Source organism: Panulirus ornatus, chromosome 15, assembly GCF_036320965.1.
Source record: "Panulirus ornatus isolate Po-2019 chromosome 15, ASM3632096v1, whole genome shotgun sequence".
Classification (NCBI taxonomy): domain Eukaryota; kingdom Metazoa; phylum Arthropoda; class Malacostraca; order Decapoda; family Palinuridae; genus Panulirus; species Panulirus ornatus.
Genome location: NC_092238.1, coordinates 2,676,774 through 2,701,148, shown reverse-complemented (window position 1 = coordinate 2,701,148; position 24,375 = coordinate 2,676,774). Strand labels below are relative to the sequence as shown.

The 24,375-nt window shown below is 37.6% G+C and overlaps 1 protein-coding gene across 1 annotated transcript in view; it reads right to left on the bottom strand.

Moving 5' to 3' along the window:
* Positions 1-24,375, bottom strand: part of Oseg6 (intraflagellar transport protein Oseg6) — a 44,046-nt gene that overhangs the window by 5,234 nt on the left and 14,437 nt on the right. The window contains exons 12-26 of the mRNA XM_071670347.1: positions 23,831-23,980; positions 21,096-21,243; positions 18,388-18,461; positions 16,312-16,442; positions 15,790-15,887; positions 15,275-15,405; positions 12,518-12,669; positions 12,012-12,216; positions 11,645-11,782; positions 9,362-9,537; positions 8,470-8,704; positions 7,661-7,816; positions 6,664-6,760; positions 4,326-4,532; positions 3,439-3,713 (exon numbers count right to left, since the gene is read on the bottom strand). Coding sequence (XP_071526448.1) covers positions 3,439-3,713; positions 4,326-4,532; positions 6,664-6,760; positions 7,661-7,816; positions 8,470-8,704; positions 9,362-9,537; positions 11,645-11,782; positions 12,012-12,216; positions 12,518-12,669; positions 15,275-15,405; positions 15,790-15,887; positions 16,312-16,442; positions 18,388-18,461; positions 21,096-21,243; positions 23,831-23,980 — 2,373 coding nt within the window. The remainder of the gene's footprint in view (positions 1-3,438; positions 3,714-4,325; positions 4,533-6,663; positions 6,761-7,660; positions 7,817-8,469; positions 8,705-9,361; positions 9,538-11,644; positions 11,783-12,011; positions 12,217-12,517; positions 12,670-15,274; positions 15,406-15,789; positions 15,888-16,311; positions 16,443-18,387; positions 18,462-21,095; positions 21,244-23,830; positions 23,981-24,375) is intronic.

Here is a 24,375-nt window from a genome sequence, read left to right as displayed (position 1 = left end):
TCTCCAAAAGCAAAAATGGCTATGTTTGAAGGAATATATATATATATATATATATATATATATATATATATATATATATATATATATATATATATATATATATTCAAGAAGAGCAAGGTTATTAGGTACAGTAGGGGTGAGGGTCAAGTCAATTGGGAGGTGAGTTTGAATGGAGAAAAACTGGAGGAAGTGAAGTGTTTTAGATATCTGGGAGTGGATCTGTCAGCGGATGGAACCATGGAAGCGGAAGTGGATCATAGGGTGGGGGAGAGGGCGAAAATTTTGGGAGCCTTGAAAAATGTGTGGAAGTCGAGAACATTATCTCGGAAAGCAAAAATGGGTATGTTTGAGGGAATAGTGGTTCCAACAATGTTGTATGGTTGCGAGGCGTGGGCTATGGATAGAGATGTGCGCAGGAGGATGGATGTGCTGGAAATGAGATGTTTGAGGACAATGTGTGGTGTGAGGTGGTTTGATCGAGTAAGTAACGTAAGGGTAAGAGAGATGTGTGGAAATAAAAAGAGCGTGGTTGAGAGAGCAGAAGAGGGTGTTTTGAAATGGTTTGGGCACATGGAGAGAATGAGTGAGGAGAGATTGACCAAGAGGATATATGTGTCGGAGGTGGAGGGAACGAGGAGAAGAGGGAGACCAAATTGGAGGTGGAAAGATGGAGTGAAAAAGATTTTGTGTGATCGGGGCCTGAACATGCAGGAGGGTGAAAGGAGGGCAAGAAATAGAGTGAATTGGAGTCATGTGGTATACAGGGGTTGACGTGCTGTCAGTGGATTGAAGCAAGGCATGTGAAGCGTCTGGGGTAAACCATGGAAAGCTGTGTAGGTATGTATATTTGCGTGTGTGGACGTGTGTATATACATGTGTATGGGGGGGGGGGTTGGGCCATTTCTTTCGTCTGTTTCCTTGCGCTACCTCGCAAACGCGGGAGACAGCGACAAAGTATAAAAAAAAAAAAAAAAAAAAAAAATATATATATTATGTCAAAAGTGGAGGGGACAAGGAGAAGTCCAAATTAGAGATGGCTGGATGGAATGAAAAGATTTTGACTAATTGGGGCCTGAACATGCAGGAGGGTTAAAGGTGTGTACAGGATTGAGTGAATTGGAATGAGGTGGTATGTAGGAGCTAACGTGCTGTCAGTGGACTGAACCAGGGCATGTGAAGTGGCTGGAGGAAACCCTAGAAAGGTTTGTGGAGCCTGGTGGTGGAAAGGGGGCTATGGTTTCGATGCACTGCACATGACAGCTATAGAATGGATGAGTAAATGCTGCTTTTCTTCATCTGTTTCTGGTGCATCTTCCCTAATATGGGAAATGGCAATCAAGTATGAGATAAAAAATAAAGCAGGGTAGCAAGTCTACCCAAGGAAATGAGCATCCCTATCCTTTTGCCAGCCTGTGAGTGAAAGTTTGAAAATCCAGTTCTGCAAAACTGATATTTACCAGAGGCCATGGAAAAAAGCTGAACAAAATAATAGTTAGAAAGGATAAGAACTGGTTTAGTGTTAGGGATGTGGATGGTTGAAATAAACTAACCAATGAAATATTGATGCTGGCAGTGTTTAAAAGTTTAAAATGCTACTTGAAGACACTGAGAGATCAGAAGAAGGGGCCCCATGAATGTTGAGCTCTCCCTGTACTGTACAATTATCATAGGTAATTACATACATTCTTATGTACATACATACATATATAAAGAGAGCAGATAGAAAAAATCAAGATAAAAGAAAGGTGTATGGGTTGGCAAAGTCACTGAATGTTCAAATGCATGCAATGCATGGACTGTAGCAGTCCAAAAATTACATATGAAAGACTGGTGAATGTTGTTAGGCAACAGCTATTGGTGTTTAAAGAAGTAAGCCACACAAAACACTGATAAGTTAATATCTACACACATATCTGCAATTATCAGCCAATTATGATAATAATGATGGTTTGTGGATAAATCTGGGTGAAAACGAGAGATGCATTTTTGACGGCAGATTGAATGTATGTAAAGCAAGGGCAAAAATGGAAACCTTGATCTGCTGTTAAAGAAATTCTTGTATGAGAATATAAATGATTTCCAGTTTCATTTGTGTATAATTTGTTGGCTTTTTAGCTATTAGTTTATGTTTTATAAAGTTTTTCATTAATCCCTGATAGAGGAAGGTCCTTACATAAACTAATGCAACACTACAATTACTGCACTGACTGTTTGGTTATATTTACCTTGACAGGTCAAAGCAGATGACTAAATAAGTGAACTTTAAACAGGTACTTTTACACCTACTACCTTTTTTCTTTTGAATTTGAAGTCTTCTGTCAAAACAAAAGTTATCAAGGTTCAGGCCTTAACATAATGGGAAAATAATTAAAGAAATAAAGAAGTAAGGACAAAAGAGAAAAAATTATTGGAGTTTTGGAGGAAGTGAGAAACTTGCCATATAAAATGAGGCAGGTTTTAGCATTTAGGAGATAAAAGAGGAAGAATTCCAATGCTCAGTGATTCAAGGGAAGAAATAGACATCATAATGAATTACCAACAGCCACATGGTAATCAAAAAAAGCTGTAGCTTGCCAAATATTATGTAGTGTAGCTAATGGTTGGGGCATACAAGCGGCCAGCTTTTGAGAGCAGAAACCAAATATCAATTGAAGAGGGAAAGAAAATGGATATTGCAGTGCAAAGGGAATGGTTCAAGTTTTGAGATCAAACTGGAAAAGTTGATATGAGGAATTGTTCAGGACTTGACTCTGTCAATTATATCTCTGAGGCTACAGCCCCCCAAGATGTGAGGGCAGTACTCCATTCAAGGACAAATAAATCATTCATATACCTAGAGCAATGGTTCAAAAGAGAATTTACAACATCTGGACAGGATTCCCAGTTTGTTAGACTCAGACTTTGCTATTTGTGTACAGTGTTGGATTTCAAAGATTAGATTTTACAGTAATACCAAAAGTATCTATAGAGTGTAGTGGTGAAATACAAATATCGACGATAATGGGAAAGTAGTGAGGGGTTTTAGAAAGAGATGAGCAAAAAGGTTTTCCCTTCCCCAATGAGAAATCTTGTCTAAATCTGAGTTAATAGAGGTAGTGATGAAAAAAATATTTATATTAATCAAGAGATCAAACTTATTTGAAAATGGAGGAAGTCATCCTTCACCTCTATATTGCAATATTCTAACACTATGTCATTTCCTCTGTCAACATGTTTATAATTCCCAAAACCTGTTAGAGCTCTGAATAACACTAATTTGTATCTATGCTAGGCTGAAATCAATCTCTGTCCTGAAAGGATATATTTTACTTCATTGTGTGATCCCTTGATGCTTTCACTTTTGTATTTCTTCTAAGCAAACCTGCACTGTTTACAAATATCATGATCTGAAGCAAACCATATAGTTATGCATCAACTGGGTAGATTAGCTAAACTTACTGAGGCAATACAATATGGAAGTGAGTTTTGACACTGTCCACATTCTAAGGAGGTCTCCTCAACTGGTGATGCACAGAAGGGACATGGTGTTCTTGGTTCCTCCTCTTCAGTCTTCTGTGGCTTGCGTACAATTGCTTCGATCTTTTTTTTGTACTTTTCATCAATCTGATTGCGAGTTTCTGGACGCATCAGTGTTGCAGCAAAGTTAAAGGAGGAATTCTTAAGTCCTGAGCGTTGACATTCAATGACAGTGGAAGTTAATATGGGCACCATGTCTGAAAAAAGTCAATACCGACTTATTTTTTTCTGAATGTTTACTTATTTTTGAAGAAAGATATAAAATTGCATAGGGAATCCTTTCCTACTCAACATTATTGAATTCCCAATTATCTATACATGGGATGAATCAAGTGGACTCAATCTCCATGTTCACTCATGTGCATAATTTATGTCCAGTGTGCCAAAGTAAACATATATTTTTACAATCATATAAGCATTTCTTGATTTTTACTTTGCACAACAATCACATATTTCGTGTCTTCATTGCACATAAACATCATACTTGTAGCCCTAAACAGTGCACTTAATGCATTTATCTATCTCTTTCAAAGTCTACCTCTTTTCATTGTATTGTACCTTCATTTATACTATGAAGGTATGCATACTTTTATCAAATATAAAAGAACCAAATAATGTTTGCTATGCAGCTTATAATTCAGATTTCACAAGATATCTGTAGTTATATAGAATTTCAAAATATTTTCATAGTTCCAGACTACCATACAAGATAGCAGCAGTTTTTAAAACAGTGAGTACTTAATCATAAGAAGAAATTAGGAACAAATATACTTGCCCCTTTTTCCCTTCAGAAAGACAGTTAAACTTACGTGCTGGGAACTTTGAGATATTATTTGCAACTCTGATGAGCATCCTTGCAGCTTTGAGATGGTCACCCCGGCGCACATGTAGTCTGGCTAATGTGTAAGAATGAAGCAGCAGAAGAGCAGAACTCATATCTGCTGGAATTCTCAACTTCTGTCGCTGAAGTTCCCCATACATACCCAAAAGTACATCATGAGAGTGACGATAATTGCCTGAAATCATTAGAGTAATATGTTCAATAAAATTCCATTTCTGATACACTTCATAAAAATTCATGCAACCTCTCCTTATCCAACAGACTATTTCTAAAAGGTGCACTTAGTAAGATAGGCAGTAATCAATAAGAAAAATGTACATCTTATTATGTATACAATAAAGGTTATAACGTCACATATGGAATTTTTTCTGGAGTTAAAAAAAAATTCAGTATGCAAAATCAGTTTTGAAAGCTCTTTTAAATAAGTTAGTTCTTAGCATTTGAAACATAGGATCATGACACTCCAATCACAGCAAACTTTTCCACATTTCAGAAGATGGGATATTCTGGTCAAGAACCAGAAAGTTCCAGCTGCAGGAGGATGGGACCTATGAGCACAAGTCTTACCTGCTTTAAGCATGTGTTCCTATAAAATGGAGTTCAAAGCAAATTTGTTTAAAGCCCACCACTTTTAATGTACTGTAGTACAAGTACAAATGGAGATATGTTTCAGATCCTACATAATTACCCTCACATAATCTCATGATCTCTCACTGATGTTGACTACTACATTCTTGGCAATTTTTGTTAAAACTGTACAAATCAGTGATTTATTTCAGGACAAACTGACTATAAAAGTAATACAATAATATGCAGTTTGTTCTTGATGCATCTCTAGTGTGTCATTTACACTTTATACTGAAATAATCTCTCTGATATCAACTACACAACATTTCAAGCACTGCATATTGATATATGGTGTGAGTGGGAAGCTGCTAAAAGCAGTGCAGAGTTTTCATCATCAGAGTAAGACATGTGTGCAAGCTGGAAGAGAGGAAGCTCCATCTGATGGTGGGTCTGTGGCATGCATATGTGATGTCACTATGTTTAATTTGTATATGGATGGGGCCATAAGGGAGGTGGATGTATGGGTCTTGAAGAGAGGAGCAGGTCTGCAGTCTTTTGGGGTTAGGAGGAATCTCGAAGGTCCATCATTTGTTTACTGAGGGCACATCATTGGTGGCAGATTAGAGAGAGAAACTGCAAAAGCTGGTGTCTGAGTTTGATAGATTGTTAAAGGAGAAACTGAGAGTAAATGTAAATAAAAGTAAATTTATTCACTTTATTACTGGAAAGAGGCAGATAATTTGGAGTGTGAATTTTGCTGGAGTGGAAGTCAGATGTTTTAGGTACCAGGGAGTGGACATGGCAATGAGTGGACCTATGACAGCTCAAGTAAACAACAGGGTGGGTGAAGGGACTCATATCATGGGCACAATGAGGAATGTGTGAAAAGAGAGCTTTTTGTCATTGAGGGCAAAGATAGGCTTGTTTAATGAAATAGCAGTCCTGATGGTTTTATATGGCTGCAAGGCATGGGCTCTATATGATAAAGTACAGAAAAGGGTGAATGTGTTGCAGATTAAATCTTTAAGGACACTATGTTACATGAAGAGGTTTGATGAAGTAAGAAATGATAAGGTCAGAGACAGATATGGTGAAAAGAACATGGATGAGAGAACTGGTTCACCACCACATACATCTGTGCCTGCATGCCTGCTCCTATAGGTGAATGCTCTTGAAAGCTTTTTTACTGTTTTCTTATAATACACATATATTTTATTTATATACACTTAACACTAGTAATGTAATAAGGGGTACTGTATATGAATTTGCCTCATATAAATGTCATGAACAAGTGATAAAAATTTGTCTGGAAGTGGTTGGGCCAAGATTCCATAACATATACCTTTCTCTTACACGTTATGATGGCTTTAGTTACAGCTAATTCACGCTAACAACAAAGTCATTACCATCTCAACATACTTTAGATCATGATAGGTTATACGTATGTAAAGAAGTCATTGTCAAAGCCAGGCCTTGAATAAAAATAAAGCAAAACAGAAAAAAAGAGAAGAGCAGTTTAGGAGTGCTTTAAGATGTAGGAAGCTTGTTTTTAAAGGGGGTAGTTTGTTGGGTTACAAATGATAAGATATGTAATTCCAAAACATAGTACTGTACAACAAAGAGAAAAAGACACCATAATGGCTTAGTTTATCAATCACTCCCTTAACAATTCTGTCTCCCTCAGGGCAAATGGCTCCCTAAAATATAACTATAATGGGATTATTGTTTCTTCTTAATACCTGAGTTTTGCTCCTCCCTAGCAATTATGATTGCAGTTTTGGCTGCTTCTCGGTACTGATTTTTGGCCATGTAGAGTCGGAATAGATACTTGGCATCCTGAAGGGTAAGAAATAAGTGATTATGCACTTGTGAAAGTTTATCCAGCAGAAATTCCTTAAAAAATCTCATAAAAAATCCATTGAGAAATGGTATCAAAAAAGGAAATGTAAATTCATGAACAAATAAACACTAATAGCATTATAATTGTGACAATTCAAGGATCAAAATGGCATTTTGAATAAGGTTACAAAACACCACATTCCAGTAAAGCAAAACACTTTCTGACCCTAAACAAAGTACAATTGAGACAGCCACTATTAATAACCTTTATTCAAGTTCTGATGTGTCAAAACATTACATATAAATTTTCAGTATAGTTTAGTATACTGATCCTATTTTGCTGAATCAACGTAGCATGCAATGGACATGGGTTGAGGATGTGTGTGAATGGACTAACAGGCTCTAAGCTCTTATCTACCTCATCTCAAAGATTTGAAGATAACGGATATACAGTATCCCAAGAAATATTCTTAATGAGAATAACTACAGGATTTACAAAAGACAGCAAACAGGCAGACAAAAAATTTGGAGGAAAAAAGACTAAGACCATTGTTCTATATGCTAAGCATATGAAGAAAAAATTGTAAACAGTTAAGCTTATAGACACAGAAAGTTAACCAATAATGGGTATTCAAGAACACACAGGAAATTTTTTCCTTTAGACTTCTTCATATTTTAGTGTTTCCAATAGCTATCATGGCCTGCTCATTGATTAAGTAGAAAAGAATCTAATACATTACAGTATTATGAAATATTTTGGAAATATTTAAGAACAAGCCATCAGGGTCCAGATAAACACAGTCAAACTTACATGTGAAACAATCCCCCTTTACAAGTAATAGTTTGTATAACTAGTTCCCAGAACTAATGATCAAAAGAATTCCACAAAACTCTTACTTTTGGAATACCATCAACTTCACCCATCAAGAAGTCAATAAGCTGTCGTGTAAGACCATCATCATTTGCTGCTGCAGCAACATCAATTGCCAGTTGGATGCTCTCAGAATCTTCAGTACCAGAACTCTGTGCAGCTCGTATTAAGTGCTTCACAGCCTGAAGGCAGGTGAATGTTACATCAATACTTGATTAAAGTGCTTGAAAACAGCATTATAACATAAAGTCAATCAGAAGATGAATCAGGATATCTCAAAGTATACTTTTCACATACCCCATTAACTGCATGTCTTCTCATATTCCTCCCTTCTGCACTCGTACTTTATCACTCAATACTTCCACCAAATCTTTGGTCTAGTTACTACTGCTTTTGTTTCACTTTGTAATAGAACATTTTCTGTTTCTCCTTAAAAAGTTACCTAATAGATTCAGTAGGTAGGAGCAGATAAGCAGCCACCGACCAGAGAGGTACATTACTGGTACTACCCGCCTGGGCATTGGGAAGGTCAGTGACAGCTGCGTAGTGAACTTGCACTTCAGTGGTTGTCAAACTGCACTCCTCTGACCCAGGTAGCTGTTTTTCTTTTTACCTCACTCACATGTGGACTGCTGGCATTCTATCCACAAACGTACAATGTCTTTGTCACACATAACACTTGACAAAACTTAACTCACGCAACTCATTCCTTGCAACTCTAGATTTTCCTGAAGTAAGTGCTTTGTGTTCGCCCTGCCTTTTGGTGAAATGATTAGAGCAATAGATAGAAGTAGTGGATAGGTTTGTTAGAGAGAAGCATTAGATAAAAACTTACTTTAGGGTAAATCCCAGCCAGATAATAAAATTTGCCTGCAAGAAAATGATTCCTCTCATTTTCAAAGTGTAAAGCAACACTTTTATAATCCTCTGGAGTGGCATCAGAGCCAAGGATTTCAGCGTATAGCTCCATTTTTCCATGTGTGCGTGCCAACTGGAAGGCCTCATCTGTGCATTTTGAGAGGACAAGGAACTGAATGGCAGAATTGTAGTCATTCAGCTTCTGGAAGAATCTGTAAAAAAATAAAGTCATATATCTGTTATATACTTAAGGTGTAGTTATATCTGAGCTATATGCACCTTCATTGAGGAATTCCTAAAAGAGAGTGAAATCATATTCAAATGCATTCTTTTATTGTACATGCATCAAATGCAAAAGTTTGATAGCATAGGGATACCCCTATGCCTACTTAAATGAAGTTATTTGTTCGTCTGCCATTCTGAACCCACTTATATTCAATATCCATAAAGATATGAATGTGCAGATATGAAAATTTGCTTTACAGGAATGGCATGCTGGTAACTGTCTGTATTCATGAATGTGTGATTACTTTTTGTGTGTTATGGGGTGAGTTTTCACTCATGTTGCCTCATCTCTTAACCTCATATACATGCTCCACATCATTTTTCCTTTGCACACACACACACACACTAGTTTATACCAAGTACCCATACATATGTGCTACACACTACAAAAAACTTCCCTCTAGTCACTTAAATATTTTGATGCACTTCACCTAACTCACCCAACCCAAACAGCCAGAAAATAAAATACATAAAATATTTGAAAGCAGACTGGCCAGCATTCAAACAGTATATACAACTGAAGTACCAAAGCATCATCAAATATTTCAATTAACCAATCTTCCCTATTGCTGTTAGATTCCTACCTGGCAACCATTTTTGCTCCCTCTGCACTTTTGGTTTCACGGACAATCCTGACTGCCTCTTCTGGGGAATTAAGGTTATGCAAAAGAAGACGTATCACAGATTCATAGTCCCTTGCTGATTCATAATATGTAGCTGCTTCTCTATACTGACCATCTGCTTCCTTAGCTTTTGCATACTGTGGAAAACAGATTTAGTCTGAATTTTCTTGCAACTGTAAGAATTTCAAAATTTTTGCATATATTACGTTATTTCTGCATCATGTACCAATGCTGAGAAAATGAGTATATGAAAACCTACACCATCCATAAAATGTGGATCAGTTATGTAAAGCCTAATGATTCCACAAAAGGATGAAGTAGGCTATGAAGAATGAAAAACCATTTCTCCTCTTAGGCCAGAGCCTTTAAGCATCTTGAGAGAGGATTTGTTCAAGGTTAGTTAAAACCAATTTTACCAGCCAAAATGAGCTAAATCCATTAGAAATCAACATCTTTGACTATCATTAAATATATTGGATCAGCAGATGAACCACTGGGTTAAATGACCAAACAGTAACCTGCCTAAGCTCATGACACCATAGTGCAATTGACATGTTGGAGCTCTCTAGGCCTATATATTACAAGTCAACCCACTCGGACTCCAAAAAATGGACCTGGCTGTGCAGCCTGCCTTGTGACATCATGCAGCCCTTGAACACTCAATTACAAGGAAACTGTGAGCAGAGGTATGGATACTGTGAAGAAAGGTATAGAAAGTGTGAACAAAGTGTAGATGAATCTACCTTTTCGTTAGCCTTGCATCAGCACATTTTTGTATAGGGCCAATGACGTAACATACAGGCTCCTTCTACATGCATATGGGTCAAATACATAAGCTTAGGGGGCACAGGGAGACTCAAGCTTTCATCTGACGGAGGCCTTTCACTGTTCAAAATTAAGAAATGGTTTTTCAAAAAGTAAGGAAGGAAAGAAAACAAATGGATGCTCAGAAGGCTCTTCCTTCAGTAGAGCAGTGTTTTTTCTTTATTTTTAAAGATCTACACACTACCTTACATCCATGAAGGAAGAGGGGCTTAAAAAAAACAAGAAATAAAAGAATGGAAAACTTACCCTTACCCAAACTGGTGACTTGCTTCCACTCTAGATCATCCTCTTTTGTATATCTAAAGCCACACAAAGAAGGTCATCAGATCTGAATAGATACCACTGAACCAGTGTGCTTGTCAAATGTAAAAGATCCCTTTTGCTAATCTCATTATCATTCATTAAGAAGGTTCTCTCAAAAAGCCAAAGTAGATGCCATCTAGCTTAAAGCCCAAAATGTGAAAGAATGTTCCACAACTAAATCTACCCACATATACCCTTACTGAAAAAGCCCTCAGGAGCTAAGATGACCGTACCGATGATTGTACTAATTTTCACTAATATCAAGAAATTCCAAAGTTTTACATGGACAAAAGATGATGCTTCAATGGAAAATTTTCCTTTATTGTATGAAAAATTATTATTCCTACCTACAACAGTCTTAACCACAAAGAAACTTTAGATGTGGATTAATCTCTATCAAAGAGTAACTTTTACATCTGACTAATTTTTGTTTATACATCACATGAAGATTTCTTGATTGTCTTCTTCATCTTTGAGGTACATGGAATGGCATTTTATATGACATTTCAAAACTAAGTGCCCACAAGAGTTAATACTGACAGAGCCACGCCCTTCAACAGGTCCTAATTATGCTGAAATGAAGAAGCCAAGTATTTCCAAGAATGGTCATAGACCAAAAGGGCTTGTAACTGGAAGGAGTTGACGTATGTTAATTAAGTGGGAATGCACTCTCGGGCACAGCTTAACTAATAAGGTGCACCCTTGCTCATCCAGGAGAGGTATAGTACCTAATGAGCCCATGAGTCATTATTTCACCAGTGACTGGTGCAACAACTCCCATGCTATGAGAATGGAGGTAGCTAAATTGTAAATCAACTGCCTATCTGCTGTATTTCACACACATTTCTTAATAATCTGAAACCCTTCTGCAATGCCCAAACAAAAAATGCCATCCTTATAATGAACAATATTTAATATTGTTACCTTTTTCAGTGAGTCATAGCACATAACAGTGCATGTCATCATCCTAAAATCTATGTAGAAGTAGTGTAACTTACTATATTTGATTCAAAATCTTCATTCTTAATATGAAGGTGCTTAAGAAGGATTTTATGTGAAGCAATAGACATATGAACACAAAAATATGAAATCAATGCATCGGAATAGTTAACTGACCTGCAGATGCATCTTTGGGGAGTTTATATTAACTAACAGCTGCCCAACTTTGGTCCAGTTTTTGAGTCGAATGTAGAGAGATGCAGCTTTCTCATGGAAGTTGCCACTCTCATATAGCACTGCAGCCTCGCCATATTGCTGCTCAGGAATGAAAAATGAAAATATGCTGGTTTCTAAGGTACTGAAGAAAGAGAAATTAATATATAACTGCCATAAGCAATAACACACCAGGATAGAAATGAAGCTTCAGAAATCAGGAGCATGGTAAAGGAATTTTTCCTTATGTAGATTATGTAAGAAAAGAATTAAATTAAAAATACCTCCAATTGTATATATATAAGACTGCCATTAATCACTGAATCCTCACCTTCTTGTTCTCTAGTATCTCTGCACACTCTCTCTTTAGCATACGGCTATTCATCTCAGCAGCAATGTTAACACCACGCCTAATATCACCACAGCGTAGAGCTGTTCGAGCAATGCCAGCCTTACAAGCTGCATTGTGTTCCTCAGATCCTCCTGAGTTGACCACTCCACGTTCATAATGGGTAAGGGCACCTGGGTAGTCTCCACTGCAGAAAGGTGTATTTCACTTAAAACTACTGCCAAAGTTAGTATGAATAAGCTTCTTACTTGTCATGTTGAATCAAGAACTTCTACTTTATCCTAGCTTTTATGTGTCTCAGAGATGTGAGAAAAAACTAATGCTTTCCAAAACTTTCCAAGTCTTCATACCCCTAACTGCTTGATGAAGGGAAAGATGAAAAAAGTATGTTGAAGTAAGTCACTTAGTCATATAGGTATTAAAGAAATTTTAGGATGAAATTACCTTCATTTCAATTTTGAAAACTGTAGATAGAAGTGAAAACATACGTGAATTCTAGTTGCTGGGCATATTCCCTGGATATGTATGGAATCTGATCAGGTGCTAGCTTCTTTGCAAGGTGAAGTGCCTGGTCCCAATGTAGCAAATCTCTTCGCATTTCTAGAGCAGCTACAGGTGTACTAGACCGAAGGTACAAATCCTAGTTGTAAGAGAAGTTGAGAATTTTTATTTATCAAAATTTTTAAACTTCATACAACATGGAAAGATACATTTAGCAGTGCTAACCATTCAGAATAATGACTAAAATTAATTTCCATGAAGTTGCATATGCAACTTTCCTTTATTACCAAAGTTGTTGCACTTTCCCATAGTGATTGGTTCTCAGTGAATGTAGGTTTGCGGCAGGGGTGTCTGATGTCTCCATGGTTGTTTAATTTGTTTATGGATGGGGTTGTTAGGGAGGTAAATGCAAGAGTTTTGGAAAGAGGGGCAAGTATGAAGTCTGTTGGGGATGAGAGAGCTTGGGAAGTGAGTCAGTTGTTGTTCGCTGATGATACAGCGCTGGTGGCTGATTCATGTGAGAAACTTCAGAAGCTGGTGACTGAGTTTGGAAAAGTGTGTGGAAGAAGAAAGTTAAGAGTAAATGTGAATAAGAGCAAGGTTATTAGGTACAGTAGGGTTGAGGGTCAAGTCAATTGGGAGGTGAGTTTGAATGGAGAAAAACTGGAGGAAGTGAAGTGTTTTAGATATCTGGGAGTGGATCTGGCAGCGGATGGAACCATGGAAGCGGAAGTGGATCATAGGGTGGGGGAGGGGGCGAAAATCCTGGGGGCCTTGAAGAATGTGTGGAAGTCGAGAACATTATCTCGGAAAGCAAAAATGGGTATGTTTGAAGGAATAGTGGTTCCAACAATGTTGTATGGTTGCGAGGCGTGGGCTATGGATAGAGTTGTGCGCAGGAGGATGGATGTGCTGGAAATGAGATGTTTGAGGACAATGTGTGGTGTTAGGTGGTTTGATCGAGTGAGTAACGTAAGGGTAAGAGAGATGTGTGGAAATAAAAAGAGCGTGGTTGAGAGAGCAGAAGAGGGTGTTTTGAAGTGGTTTGGGCACATGGAGAGGATGAGTGAGGAAAGATTGACCAAGAGGATATATGTGTCGGAGGTGGAGGGAACAAGGAGAAGAGGGAGACCAAATTGGAGGTGGAAAGATGGAGTGAAAAAGATTTTGTGTGATCGGGGCCTGAACATGCAGGAGGGTGAAAGGAGGGCAAGGAATAGAGTGAATTGGAGCGATGTGGTATACCGGGGTTGACGTGCTGTCAGTGGATTGAAGCAGGGCATGTGAAGCGTCTGGGGTAAACCATGGAAAGCTGTGTAGGTATGTATATTTGCGTGTGTGGACGTATGTATATACATGTGTATGGGGGGGGGTTGGGCCATTTCTTTCGTCTGTTTCCTTGCGCTACCTCGCAAACGCGGGAGACAGCGACAAAGTATAATAGAAAAATATATATATATATATATATATATATACATATATATATATATATATATTTTTTTTTTTTTTTTTTTTATATATATATATATATATATATATATATTTCATACATATTTGCCATTTCCCGCATTACAAACACAAACATCCATATACACACATATACATACATATACACATGTACATATTAATACTAGCTTGCCTTCATCCATTCCAGTCACTACCCCATCCTACAGGAGCCAGCATCATTACCCTCTGCTTCAGCATGGTAGCACCAGGAAAATAGACAAAAAAGGCCACATTCGGTCACACTCAGTCTCTAGCTGTCATGTGAAACACACTGAAACCACAGCTCCCAATCCACATCCAGGACCACAGACCTTTCTATAGTGTACCCCAGACGTTTCACAAGCCCTGGTTTAGTCCACTGACAGCAAGTCAACCCCGGAATACCACATCGTTCCAATTTACTCTATTCCTTGCAGACCTTTCACCTTCCTGTATGTTCAGGCCCCAATTGCTCAAAATCTTTTTCGCCATCCTTCCACCTCCAATTTGATCTCCTGCTTCTCCTTGTCCCCTCCACCTCTGACACATATATTCATATAATTGCCCCAGAACCCCATTTTGAAAGGTTCACCATGTTACCCCAGGTGATTACAGTATTGATTTTGAGTAGCTTGCCCTTCAGGTGACAATAATCTTAAATTTTTTCATGCTTTAGCATGAATGACCTATGGCTTTTACATGGGTGAAGGTCAAGTGAAGGGCATGCTCACAATAGATCAATTTCTGATCAGATTAAATTTTATAAATATCCTTCCCTCATTATATAAAAAGAGAAAATACCTAATTGTTGCTTCAGAAGGTTGTATCATACATAGCTTTTGACCACAAAAAGATTGTTCATACTAAAGGAGCAATTCATCTCATACTTTCATTAAGTAGGGTAATTCCCTAAGAAGTTAAGCTATCTCTTAACGAAGGTAAGGATGAGTCAGGTTAATTTTGTTTACTGTTCATAAGCTTTCAGCAATTACTTCTTTGAGACAAGAGTGACTTTTTGTTCACTCGGTACTTTATGCTGACTGATATGTCACAGGCATGTCTCTTAAGATTTTGTGTCACATACAAAACAATTTTCTAGTAAGATTATAGTATGACTTGTTTTAGAAGTTATATTAGTTAAGTAGGCTACACTGCGGTGTACTTTAAATAAATCAAATTTCTAACTATTCACAATTTATAGTCTGAGAAACATTTAATTAACGACTGATCCTACAGTGCATTAAAAAATTTTACTATACCTGAGCCAAGTTGAAATCATTGAGATACATAGCTAAGTGACCACTGAGAAGCAGGGGATCCTCGAGATCCAACAAATTTTGTAACGACCACACCATTCCCACATCTCCAAGTTGGCGGTAAACACGCATACCTGTGTGCTCAGGAGAAGGAAGGCATGTTACTTAGAGAATTCTTGAGAGTAAACAAAAACTGTGTTTGTAAGAAGATTGTGTGAATAGCTGAAAGGAGTGACAAAAGGAAAAATAGACTAATACAGTGGTGAAATATATGTGTAATGGAGGAACAAGTATGGAAAAGTGTAATGGGATAAGCCATACAAAATACAACTGGAGAAGATTTCAAGTAAGCCTGTCGAAAAGTGTGAGCTGGAGAGAGAGAGAGAAAGGTGTGTGAATAAAAAGACAAAAGACTTAGAAATTCAGAGCTAACGAACAAAACAATTAGACACAAACACAAAAATACCAGATTCTTAAAAATCAATAATAGAATACTGCACATAAAAAAATTCACTGACCTAATTCAAGATTCAAACACCACAAGCAAGCTTTGCCGAGAGCTTCCCAATCTTGTTTGTTGTTTAAGACTTGACAGATTGCACTTGCATCTTTAAATCTGTTGAGAAAATATATTTAATTTCCAATTCTCATGGAAAAATTACTCAATATGGCAATGGGGACTGAAGAAAAAGTATTTTCCTCTTTTAAGCTGTTCTCCTCAAAGGGCTACCAGCTTCTTTGTAACTAGCAATTACTTCCCAACTAATACCTGGCTGATTACACAAGTTGCATTGGACATATTAATAGTAAGTTGTCTGTTTATGCCAGTTATGAAACTTTATTTTTTAATCTATACTGTGGAGAAAAACTTAAAAATATAATGAGTTCTTCAGTACAGCATGTGTATGCTAGTTTTCATCTCTCTGAAACAATGAACACTTCAAGATCCGCATCAATTTTTGTGCATCAAAATACTAGTTGACAATTAGACCTGGCTCTACTCTCTATTTTCTTCTCAAAAACCATTTAATGTCCTTTACCTTCTAAGAGCAATGTTTTTATTGAGTGCTGTTCGTAGCTGTTCATGTGAATAATCATGAATGTTGGCTTCCATTTCATGAGAGGACAGAACAAGTGGGGCAGTTCTTCCAGAAGCTGTCTGAAGAGTTACCTGCAGAGGAATATTTCAGTGTATACAATGAAGCATCAATACTCTTCATGCATAAGATCAACTGTGAGTTTCCCTATCTAAAAAAAAACCTGTATTAAAGATGAAACCATACACACACCATATGTACATTTATTCTTATGCCTAATTACTTCTGCCTCACCAAGGCAGTTTCAGGAACAGATGTACAACAGCTTTCACTCTCGAGCTGTCATGTATGATGTCCTGAAATAAAAGCCTATCATCCACAGCCAATCTCCTTAGATTATTCCATAGTTTACCTTGAATGCTTCACATGTCCTGGTTCAACCCAATGACAGCACATTGCCCTCCATGTTCCAAAATTATTCAGTTCATTCTATCACATGGACATCTCTCAAGCTCTTATATGTTCATGCTCCGATATACCAATGCCTCTTTCATTCCATCCTTACTTCTTTTTAGTCTCCCCCTCCCCACCATTTTGCTTCACACCACTTCCAACAAAAACACACACACACACAAAATGAAATCTCAGCATAACAAAAAAGGCAAGAGATAATGCTAAGGGAGTTATTTTGGATGAAGAAAATGCAGTAATAAGAGTAAGAAACTTCTGGAATAAAAAACAAAATGGTAGAGAAATGAAGGTCCACAGCAAGCTAATACACAAGATAACAAATAGTTTGAAGCAGACCAGGAGCATTTCTCACAAAATGCAGCACAGAAGTTTCAATGGTGTACAACTTTATGTGTGAGAAAAAGTGATCAGAACCTATGAAAGTCAAAGTGAAGTCAGACCAAAAGGTGAATCAAAAAAAATGTGGGTGACTACTGATCTCAGTGAATATCTATGTCTCACTAGCAAAGCAGGGGCCATTTGAAACAACTGTTGATTGTAAATAAAACACATGTATAGCACAGAAGCCAGGATTATCATGAGTACAAATAAGACCCCTTTAACACCCTATCTTCTGCAAAAAAAAAATTTACATGCCTTGCCTCTCTCTCTGCCCTCAATTAAATTCAAAGGTGTTCTTGTACAGTATGCAGAGATGCTTTATGTCACAACCAACTATGATTAGCATTGGGGAAAAATTCTGCTGTATCATTTACCCATAAACACAGAGGGAAAAGGTATGGCCCTATCCCTCTAAAGTATGTTTGCTAGCTGCTTCCCACAACATTGCTATACAGCCATGCATGCTTAATGATTGTCTCTGGGACACTATGGATATGTTCATGATTCAGTAAGTGTTGAATAAGATTATGATCATAATGGGAAAGTGATCTTGATTACGATGTAGTGAAAGTTATAAGAGTGGAATATTCCAGAACATGTGATAGCAGGCATGTATGTAAAAAGCTCCAGTCATTGTGCTGTGAATAACAAAACTGAATAATGCACATATCTAAATATTAAGTAAATATAACTTAATGGGTATCATAATACAAAGAGTCTCCAAAGGTGTAAAGTATGTTATTTCATGAAATTAAAACAAATACATGTTTGAGTTATATAAACCAAGCATGTTGGTGGTCGGGTACTGAGGTGATAACATAATCTGTCATGTCAGCATTGGTAAGTAGGCAAACTTTAAGTTTGCTTGACTTTTTGTTTTCCTTAACTTTTTGATATTTTACAATATGCCATGTTCTGGGGTTCATATCCACATTTTCATTATCCACATTCAAACATAATAAAAATGGAAAAGAGAAGGCAAGAAAAAGTGTGAAGACAGGACAAGATAAGAAAGGATAGATATATGGTACACAACAGGAAAAGATTTAAATCCCAGACCAGCAGTATACCCTTGATGAGGCAGAAAAATATTAAAAGCAATCCTAACAAGAAAGTTTCAAGATGGCTTTTGGAACATCTTAAATATGTCCAAGTTAAGACAATATCACTTTCTTCGTTGGTTGTTGTTTACGACTTACTCCCTGCTGTGTTAGCAATTCACATTACCTCTCCATTATAAAGAAGAAGAGGCACCTGGCTTGGTGGTATCTTAGTAGTACCAATGAGTTCCACATGGTGACCTGTGGGAGAAACACAGTACCAATATTGTTGTTGCTGCTTATTAGATATCTATTTACTGGTTTGCAAAGCTTGAGCATATAAAAGGGGAAATGGGTCATTCAATATAAAAAGAAAAAATATATACATTTATGCATAATACACATATAAGTGTATATCTTCCTTGCACTGCTTTTATACTGACTTTCCTTGGGACCAATACTGCTTCACCATCTTGGATGCCTCCAGCTGTGCTGACCACATAATGGAGGTCAGTTTGGCTAGGATGGAGTCCTACATCCTTTGTACAATGGCATTATGCATGCATTCTGCCAATCCTTAGGCACTTCACTATGAACCATACATATATTGAATATCCTTACCAACCAATCAACAACACAGTCACCCCCTTTTTTTTAATAAATTCCCCTGCAATACCATCCACACCCGCTGCCTTTGCCGATATTTCCATTTGTTCTCTTGTCTTGCATACTTTATTTACTTCCTTCCAAAATATCTTTTTATTCTTCCTGAAATTTAATGATTCTCTCACTCCAACTCTCATTTGCCCTCTCTTTTCACCTCTTGCACCTTTCTTTTGACCTCCTGCCACTTTCTTTAATACATCTCCCAGTCATTTGCACTACTTCCCTGCAAAAATTGTCCAAACACCTCTCTCTTCTCTTTCACTAACAATCTTACTTCTTCATCCCATCACTCATTACCCTTTCTAGTCTGCCATCCCATCACTCACTACCCTTTCTAGTCTGCCGACCTCCCACCTTTCTCATGCCACAAGAATCTTTTTAGCAAGCCATCACTGCTTCTGTAAATACATCCCATTCGTCCCCCACTCCCCACATGTCATTTGCTCTCACCTTTTGCCATTCTGCACTCAATCTCTCCTGTTACTTTCTCACACAAGTCTCCTTTACAAGTTCACTTACTCTCACCACTCTCTTCACCCCAACATTCTCTTCTTTTTTGAAAACCTCTACAAATCTTCACCTTCGCCTCCACAAGATAATGATCAGACATCCCTCCAGCTGCCCCTCTCAGCACATTAACATCCAAAAGTCTCTTTCACATGCCTATCAGTTAATACATAATCCAATCATGCTCCCTGGCCATCTCTCCTTCTTACATATGTATACTTATGTATATCTCTCTTTTTAAACCATTATCATTATTATTATTATTATTATGGCCCAACCCACCCCCATACACATGTATATACATACATCCACACACGCAAATATACATACCTACACAGCTTTCCATGGTTTATACCAGACGCTTCACATGCCCTGATTCAATCCACTGACAGCATGTCAACCCCGGTATACCACATCGATCCAATTCACTCTATTCCTTGCCCTCCTTTCACCCTCCTGCATGTTCAGGCCCCAATCACACAAAATCTTTTTCACTCCATCCTTCCACCTCCAATTTGGTCTCCCACTTCTCCTCGTTCCCTCCACCTCCGATACATATATCCTCTTGGTCAATCTTTCCTCACTCATTCTCTCCATGTGCCCAAACCATTTCAAAACACCCTCTTCTGCTTTCTCAACCACACTCTTTTTATTTCCACACATCTCTCTTACCCTTACGTTACTTACTCGATCAAACCACCTCACACCACATATTGTCCTTAAACATCTCATTTCCAGCACATCCATCCTCCTGCGCACAACTCTATCCATAGCCCATGCCTCACAACCATACAACATTGTTGGAACCACTATTCCTTCAAACATACCCATTTTTGCTTTCCGAGATAATGTTCTCGACTTCCACACATTCTTCAAGGCTCCCAGGATTTTCGCCCCCTCCCCCACCCTATGATCCACTTCCGCTTCCATGGTTCCATCCGCTGCCAGATCCACTCCCAGATATCTAAAACACTTTACTTCCTCCAGTTTTTCTCCATTCAAACTTACCTCCCAATTGACTTGACCCTCAACCCTACTGTACCTAATTACCTTGCTCTTATTCACATTTACTCTTAACTTTCTTCTTTCACACACTTTACCAAACTCAGTCACCAGCTTCTGCAGTTTCTCACATGAATCAGCCACCAGCGCTGTATCATCAGCGAACAACAACTGACTCACTTCCCTAGCTCTCTCATCCCCAACAGACTTCATACTTGCCCCTCTTTCCAAAACTCTTGCATTCACCTCCCTAATAACCCCATCCATAAATAAATTAAACAACCATGGAGACATCACACACCCCTGCCGCAAACCTACATTCACTGAGAACCAATCACTTTCCTCTCTTCCTACACGTACACATGCCTTACATCCTCGATAAAAACTTTTCATATATATATATATATATATATATATACCCAAGCCTGAGCCAGGTACCCATTTCATCAACCAATCCCTAGGGGTGCATGAACAGCTGGGTTGACTGTGGACTGACTGCCACATCTAGGATTCGAACCTATGCGCTTGACCCTGGGCAGCCTGTGAATGTGTCATGGTCAGTAATGCTAACTGCTACACCAAGGGAGTCCATCCAGCATACAATATCCACAGATTGATTTTGCTGGAGAGGATAAAGTAGTCTCTCATAGAATATTAGAAAATTTTCATATTCTTCATACTAATTCCTATTAGAGAATAATGGTGAAGAAATAAGCTCACCCTTAATGTGTTCTTGGTGATAGATGTAAGTGTAAAGTTGTTTCTCATCAAACAGCACAAACACATAACGATCACCTGGGGAGTTTTCCCACAAGCAACCTCGACATGAACCTGGGAACTCAGGAATTTCTAGTAGGTCATCATTTACCTGTAAATTGTCACTGTACATAATAACTCATCTGTGAAGGAAACATAAAGTCAGTATCTATTTTGAAACACCATTTTCTCTATTCAAACCCTAGTTTCTCATACAAAATCTTAACCAAAACCATAAGTATGGTACATAAGAACAGTAGTTACAATAAAAGATAAGAACAGGGTTAGTACATAAATGTAATAAATGTATTTTGAATTACTGTAGCATTTAAAAGCAGATTGACAAGGACCTCTTACTATAGGATATAGAAAAGTATATAATTCATTGGCAAAATATGATATACTTCATACTACAATTCATCACAATTATCTGAAAAGATATGCAACTGCTGATACATTATGGAAGGTAGCCATGTGAGTTAGGGTGTTATAAATCATATCAGTGGCTATGGTTAAGGGAATGACACACCATCAAGATATCAACTTACTGAACACTTTCACCTCAACATTTGCATGTATCCAAACAAATTATGTCCTATGCAACATTTGGATGTACCCCATGCCTTTCAAAAAATCATTCCCGTTACTGCAAGATTCAAGAACAACACTGAGACCAAGGAACTCCTGCCTAGCTTCCTTGCATGCCAAAACGCTAGTATGCAAACAAACACAGCTGACTCGCACATAATGGTTGTCCCTTTACATTTCCTTCTTTTTCATGACATTTTAGATGAATTTATACATTCTATAAAATTGTAATATGCTGCTAAAACATGTATGAGACTTTAATAGTCTGTCACATATGGAAAATTACAAATATAAGTGTTTTTCCTCATAAAAATTGGAAGAGGAATGGTCCACATAATGACAATAGCATTAACTTTTAGATTCATACTGGCTTTCATACCTTCCTTTGCTAGTGTATCATTATGAATTAATTTGTAAGTTTCTGCATTTTGGTGACAGTGAAAATGTTACTAAAAAAAAGCTAATTGGTTGTAGAAAATTTGGACAACACCAGATAAGGTGAAAAACAAGCACAGTAGTGTACAATAATAACAAAGAATTCTCTGTTGATGAATCAGTGGTGAAGTACAAGGGATATTTATATTTTAAACAATATTTCCCTCTGGCAAACTTAGAACAGTGGGGAAAAAATGTGGTCCTTAAAACAATTAATTTTCCATCTATATTTTACCTTACCTTCATACCCAGGATCGCCTTCTATCCTGTAGCACTTGGGAAGCTAGCCACTTCCACTGGGCAGGACAACATGTTAAGGAGTGTGGCAATGTTGTGTGTCTGACATTTTTGGTTGGTACAGGGTAAATGAGGAGTTGGTGTTCAAAGTCCTCAGTGAAAAAGGTGTATCCTTGACATGAAGCCTCTTGTCATAAACTGAATCAGTGTTTGAAGTGTTGAAGAGATGAGTGGTGTCCAAAACAAACATGAAATGTAATTATGTAACTCATATGTCTAGAGAATATAGATTCAGATAGGTGTATTTCTGGTGGAGTAGAGTTTAGGACTGAGTTAGGGGAAGGATATGTCTGGGGAATATAGTTTCAGACAGGTGTATTTCTGGTGGAGTAGAGTTTAGGACTGAGTTAGGGGAAGGGGATACACATTGCTGCTGGAATTTTTTTTTGATGCAGTTCTGTTGGGATGGGAAACTGCAAGCATAGGTTGCTAAAGTATGAGGCAGGGAGAGCTCCTCTATTCTTCCTGAGGGTTGGTTGTTGGTTATGAAGTGGTATAGAAGGGACAGATCATATGCTATTGCAAAGAACTGAGTGCCAAGCATGCTGAGGTGGAACTGCATCAGCATTTTTATTATACTGTTTAGGTTTCGAATATGTGTGGCAGCTAAGGAACCAGTAATTGCTCTGTCAGCTCTGTTTTATGAGGTTTGTAGTTCTTTTATGTTTGCTTTTGACAGGATGGATGACCAGGCAGGTGAGGCATAGTTTAGGGAGAAGTAAATATATTGTTTGAGAGAGGAATATTTCTCTTCGCATATAAAGTATATTCTTTAAGAAATTTTTGGCAAAATTCTATTACATTTACATATTTGTAGTATATTTTACGTCTGATATTCTTATCGATTTTCGATGAATGTAAGGAAAGCTCATTTTTAAAGATACCTTGTGCTAAGATGAGCATGTGATAAAAATCTGAGGATGTCTGAACATTAGTAGTACTCTGCACACTCATTCTGTGATGCATAGATTCAATCCCATTGTCAGACAGCTCTAACATGGTGATATCTTGGTGTGCACTGATCTAATAACTTTAATGCCAAAACATCTATGGCCATGCTACCTAATTTCAAATGGGAATATATCGCTTCCACAACAAGTGGAAAAACAACACACAACATGTGAGGTTTAGTTTTTAGTTCATAACTGGATGAATAACTAAGGCAACACAAGAGGTGCTTAGGCATGAGATTCTGGTGCTATAGTCTGGACACAAGATGACTATTGGCAAACTTACCTTAACAGAAATTTATGAACATAACCTAACATTTCTACTATACATGCGTCATGTCTTTTCTTTTACAACTTCTATTAAATCCACACACATCTTGAGAGAATCAGTGTAACCTAGCTGATTAAAACCTATTCCTATATACTCACTGGGTTGTACATATAGCCTTCTCCTTTCGAATCAACTAGAACCAGGCGCCTTCCTGATGGCTCAGCATAGATACTGTTAACACCAGTTGTGTGGCGGTAATCACTTACTGTTCGCCAATCTTCAATAAAGAAGAAGTAAATCCCTCCAATCTGTAATATATATTCATTATTGAAAACTAGGCCAAAATATGAAATCCACTAAAATACTCAACAACAAAGCAAAGCTAAAATAACTCCAAGCAAGAATTTATTTTTGCAATTCACATGGTAATATGCATGTCATGGCCTAAATGTTTTCAATAGATTTTCCATGCATCATCTTATTTTCTGAGCAATGAACCATTTACTGGTTGTAAACAAGCATTTATATCTCAAAATTAAGTGTAATGGTTCCTTTCATTAAAGCAAGATGTCTTGTGAGGAATTTTCTTCAAACAAAACAGTTAGAACAAAATATTCTTCAACTATAAATGCACTATACTGGACACTAAACCAGAATGGCCCATTTGTATTTATCCATCAACCTTACAAGCAAGGGAACCTTA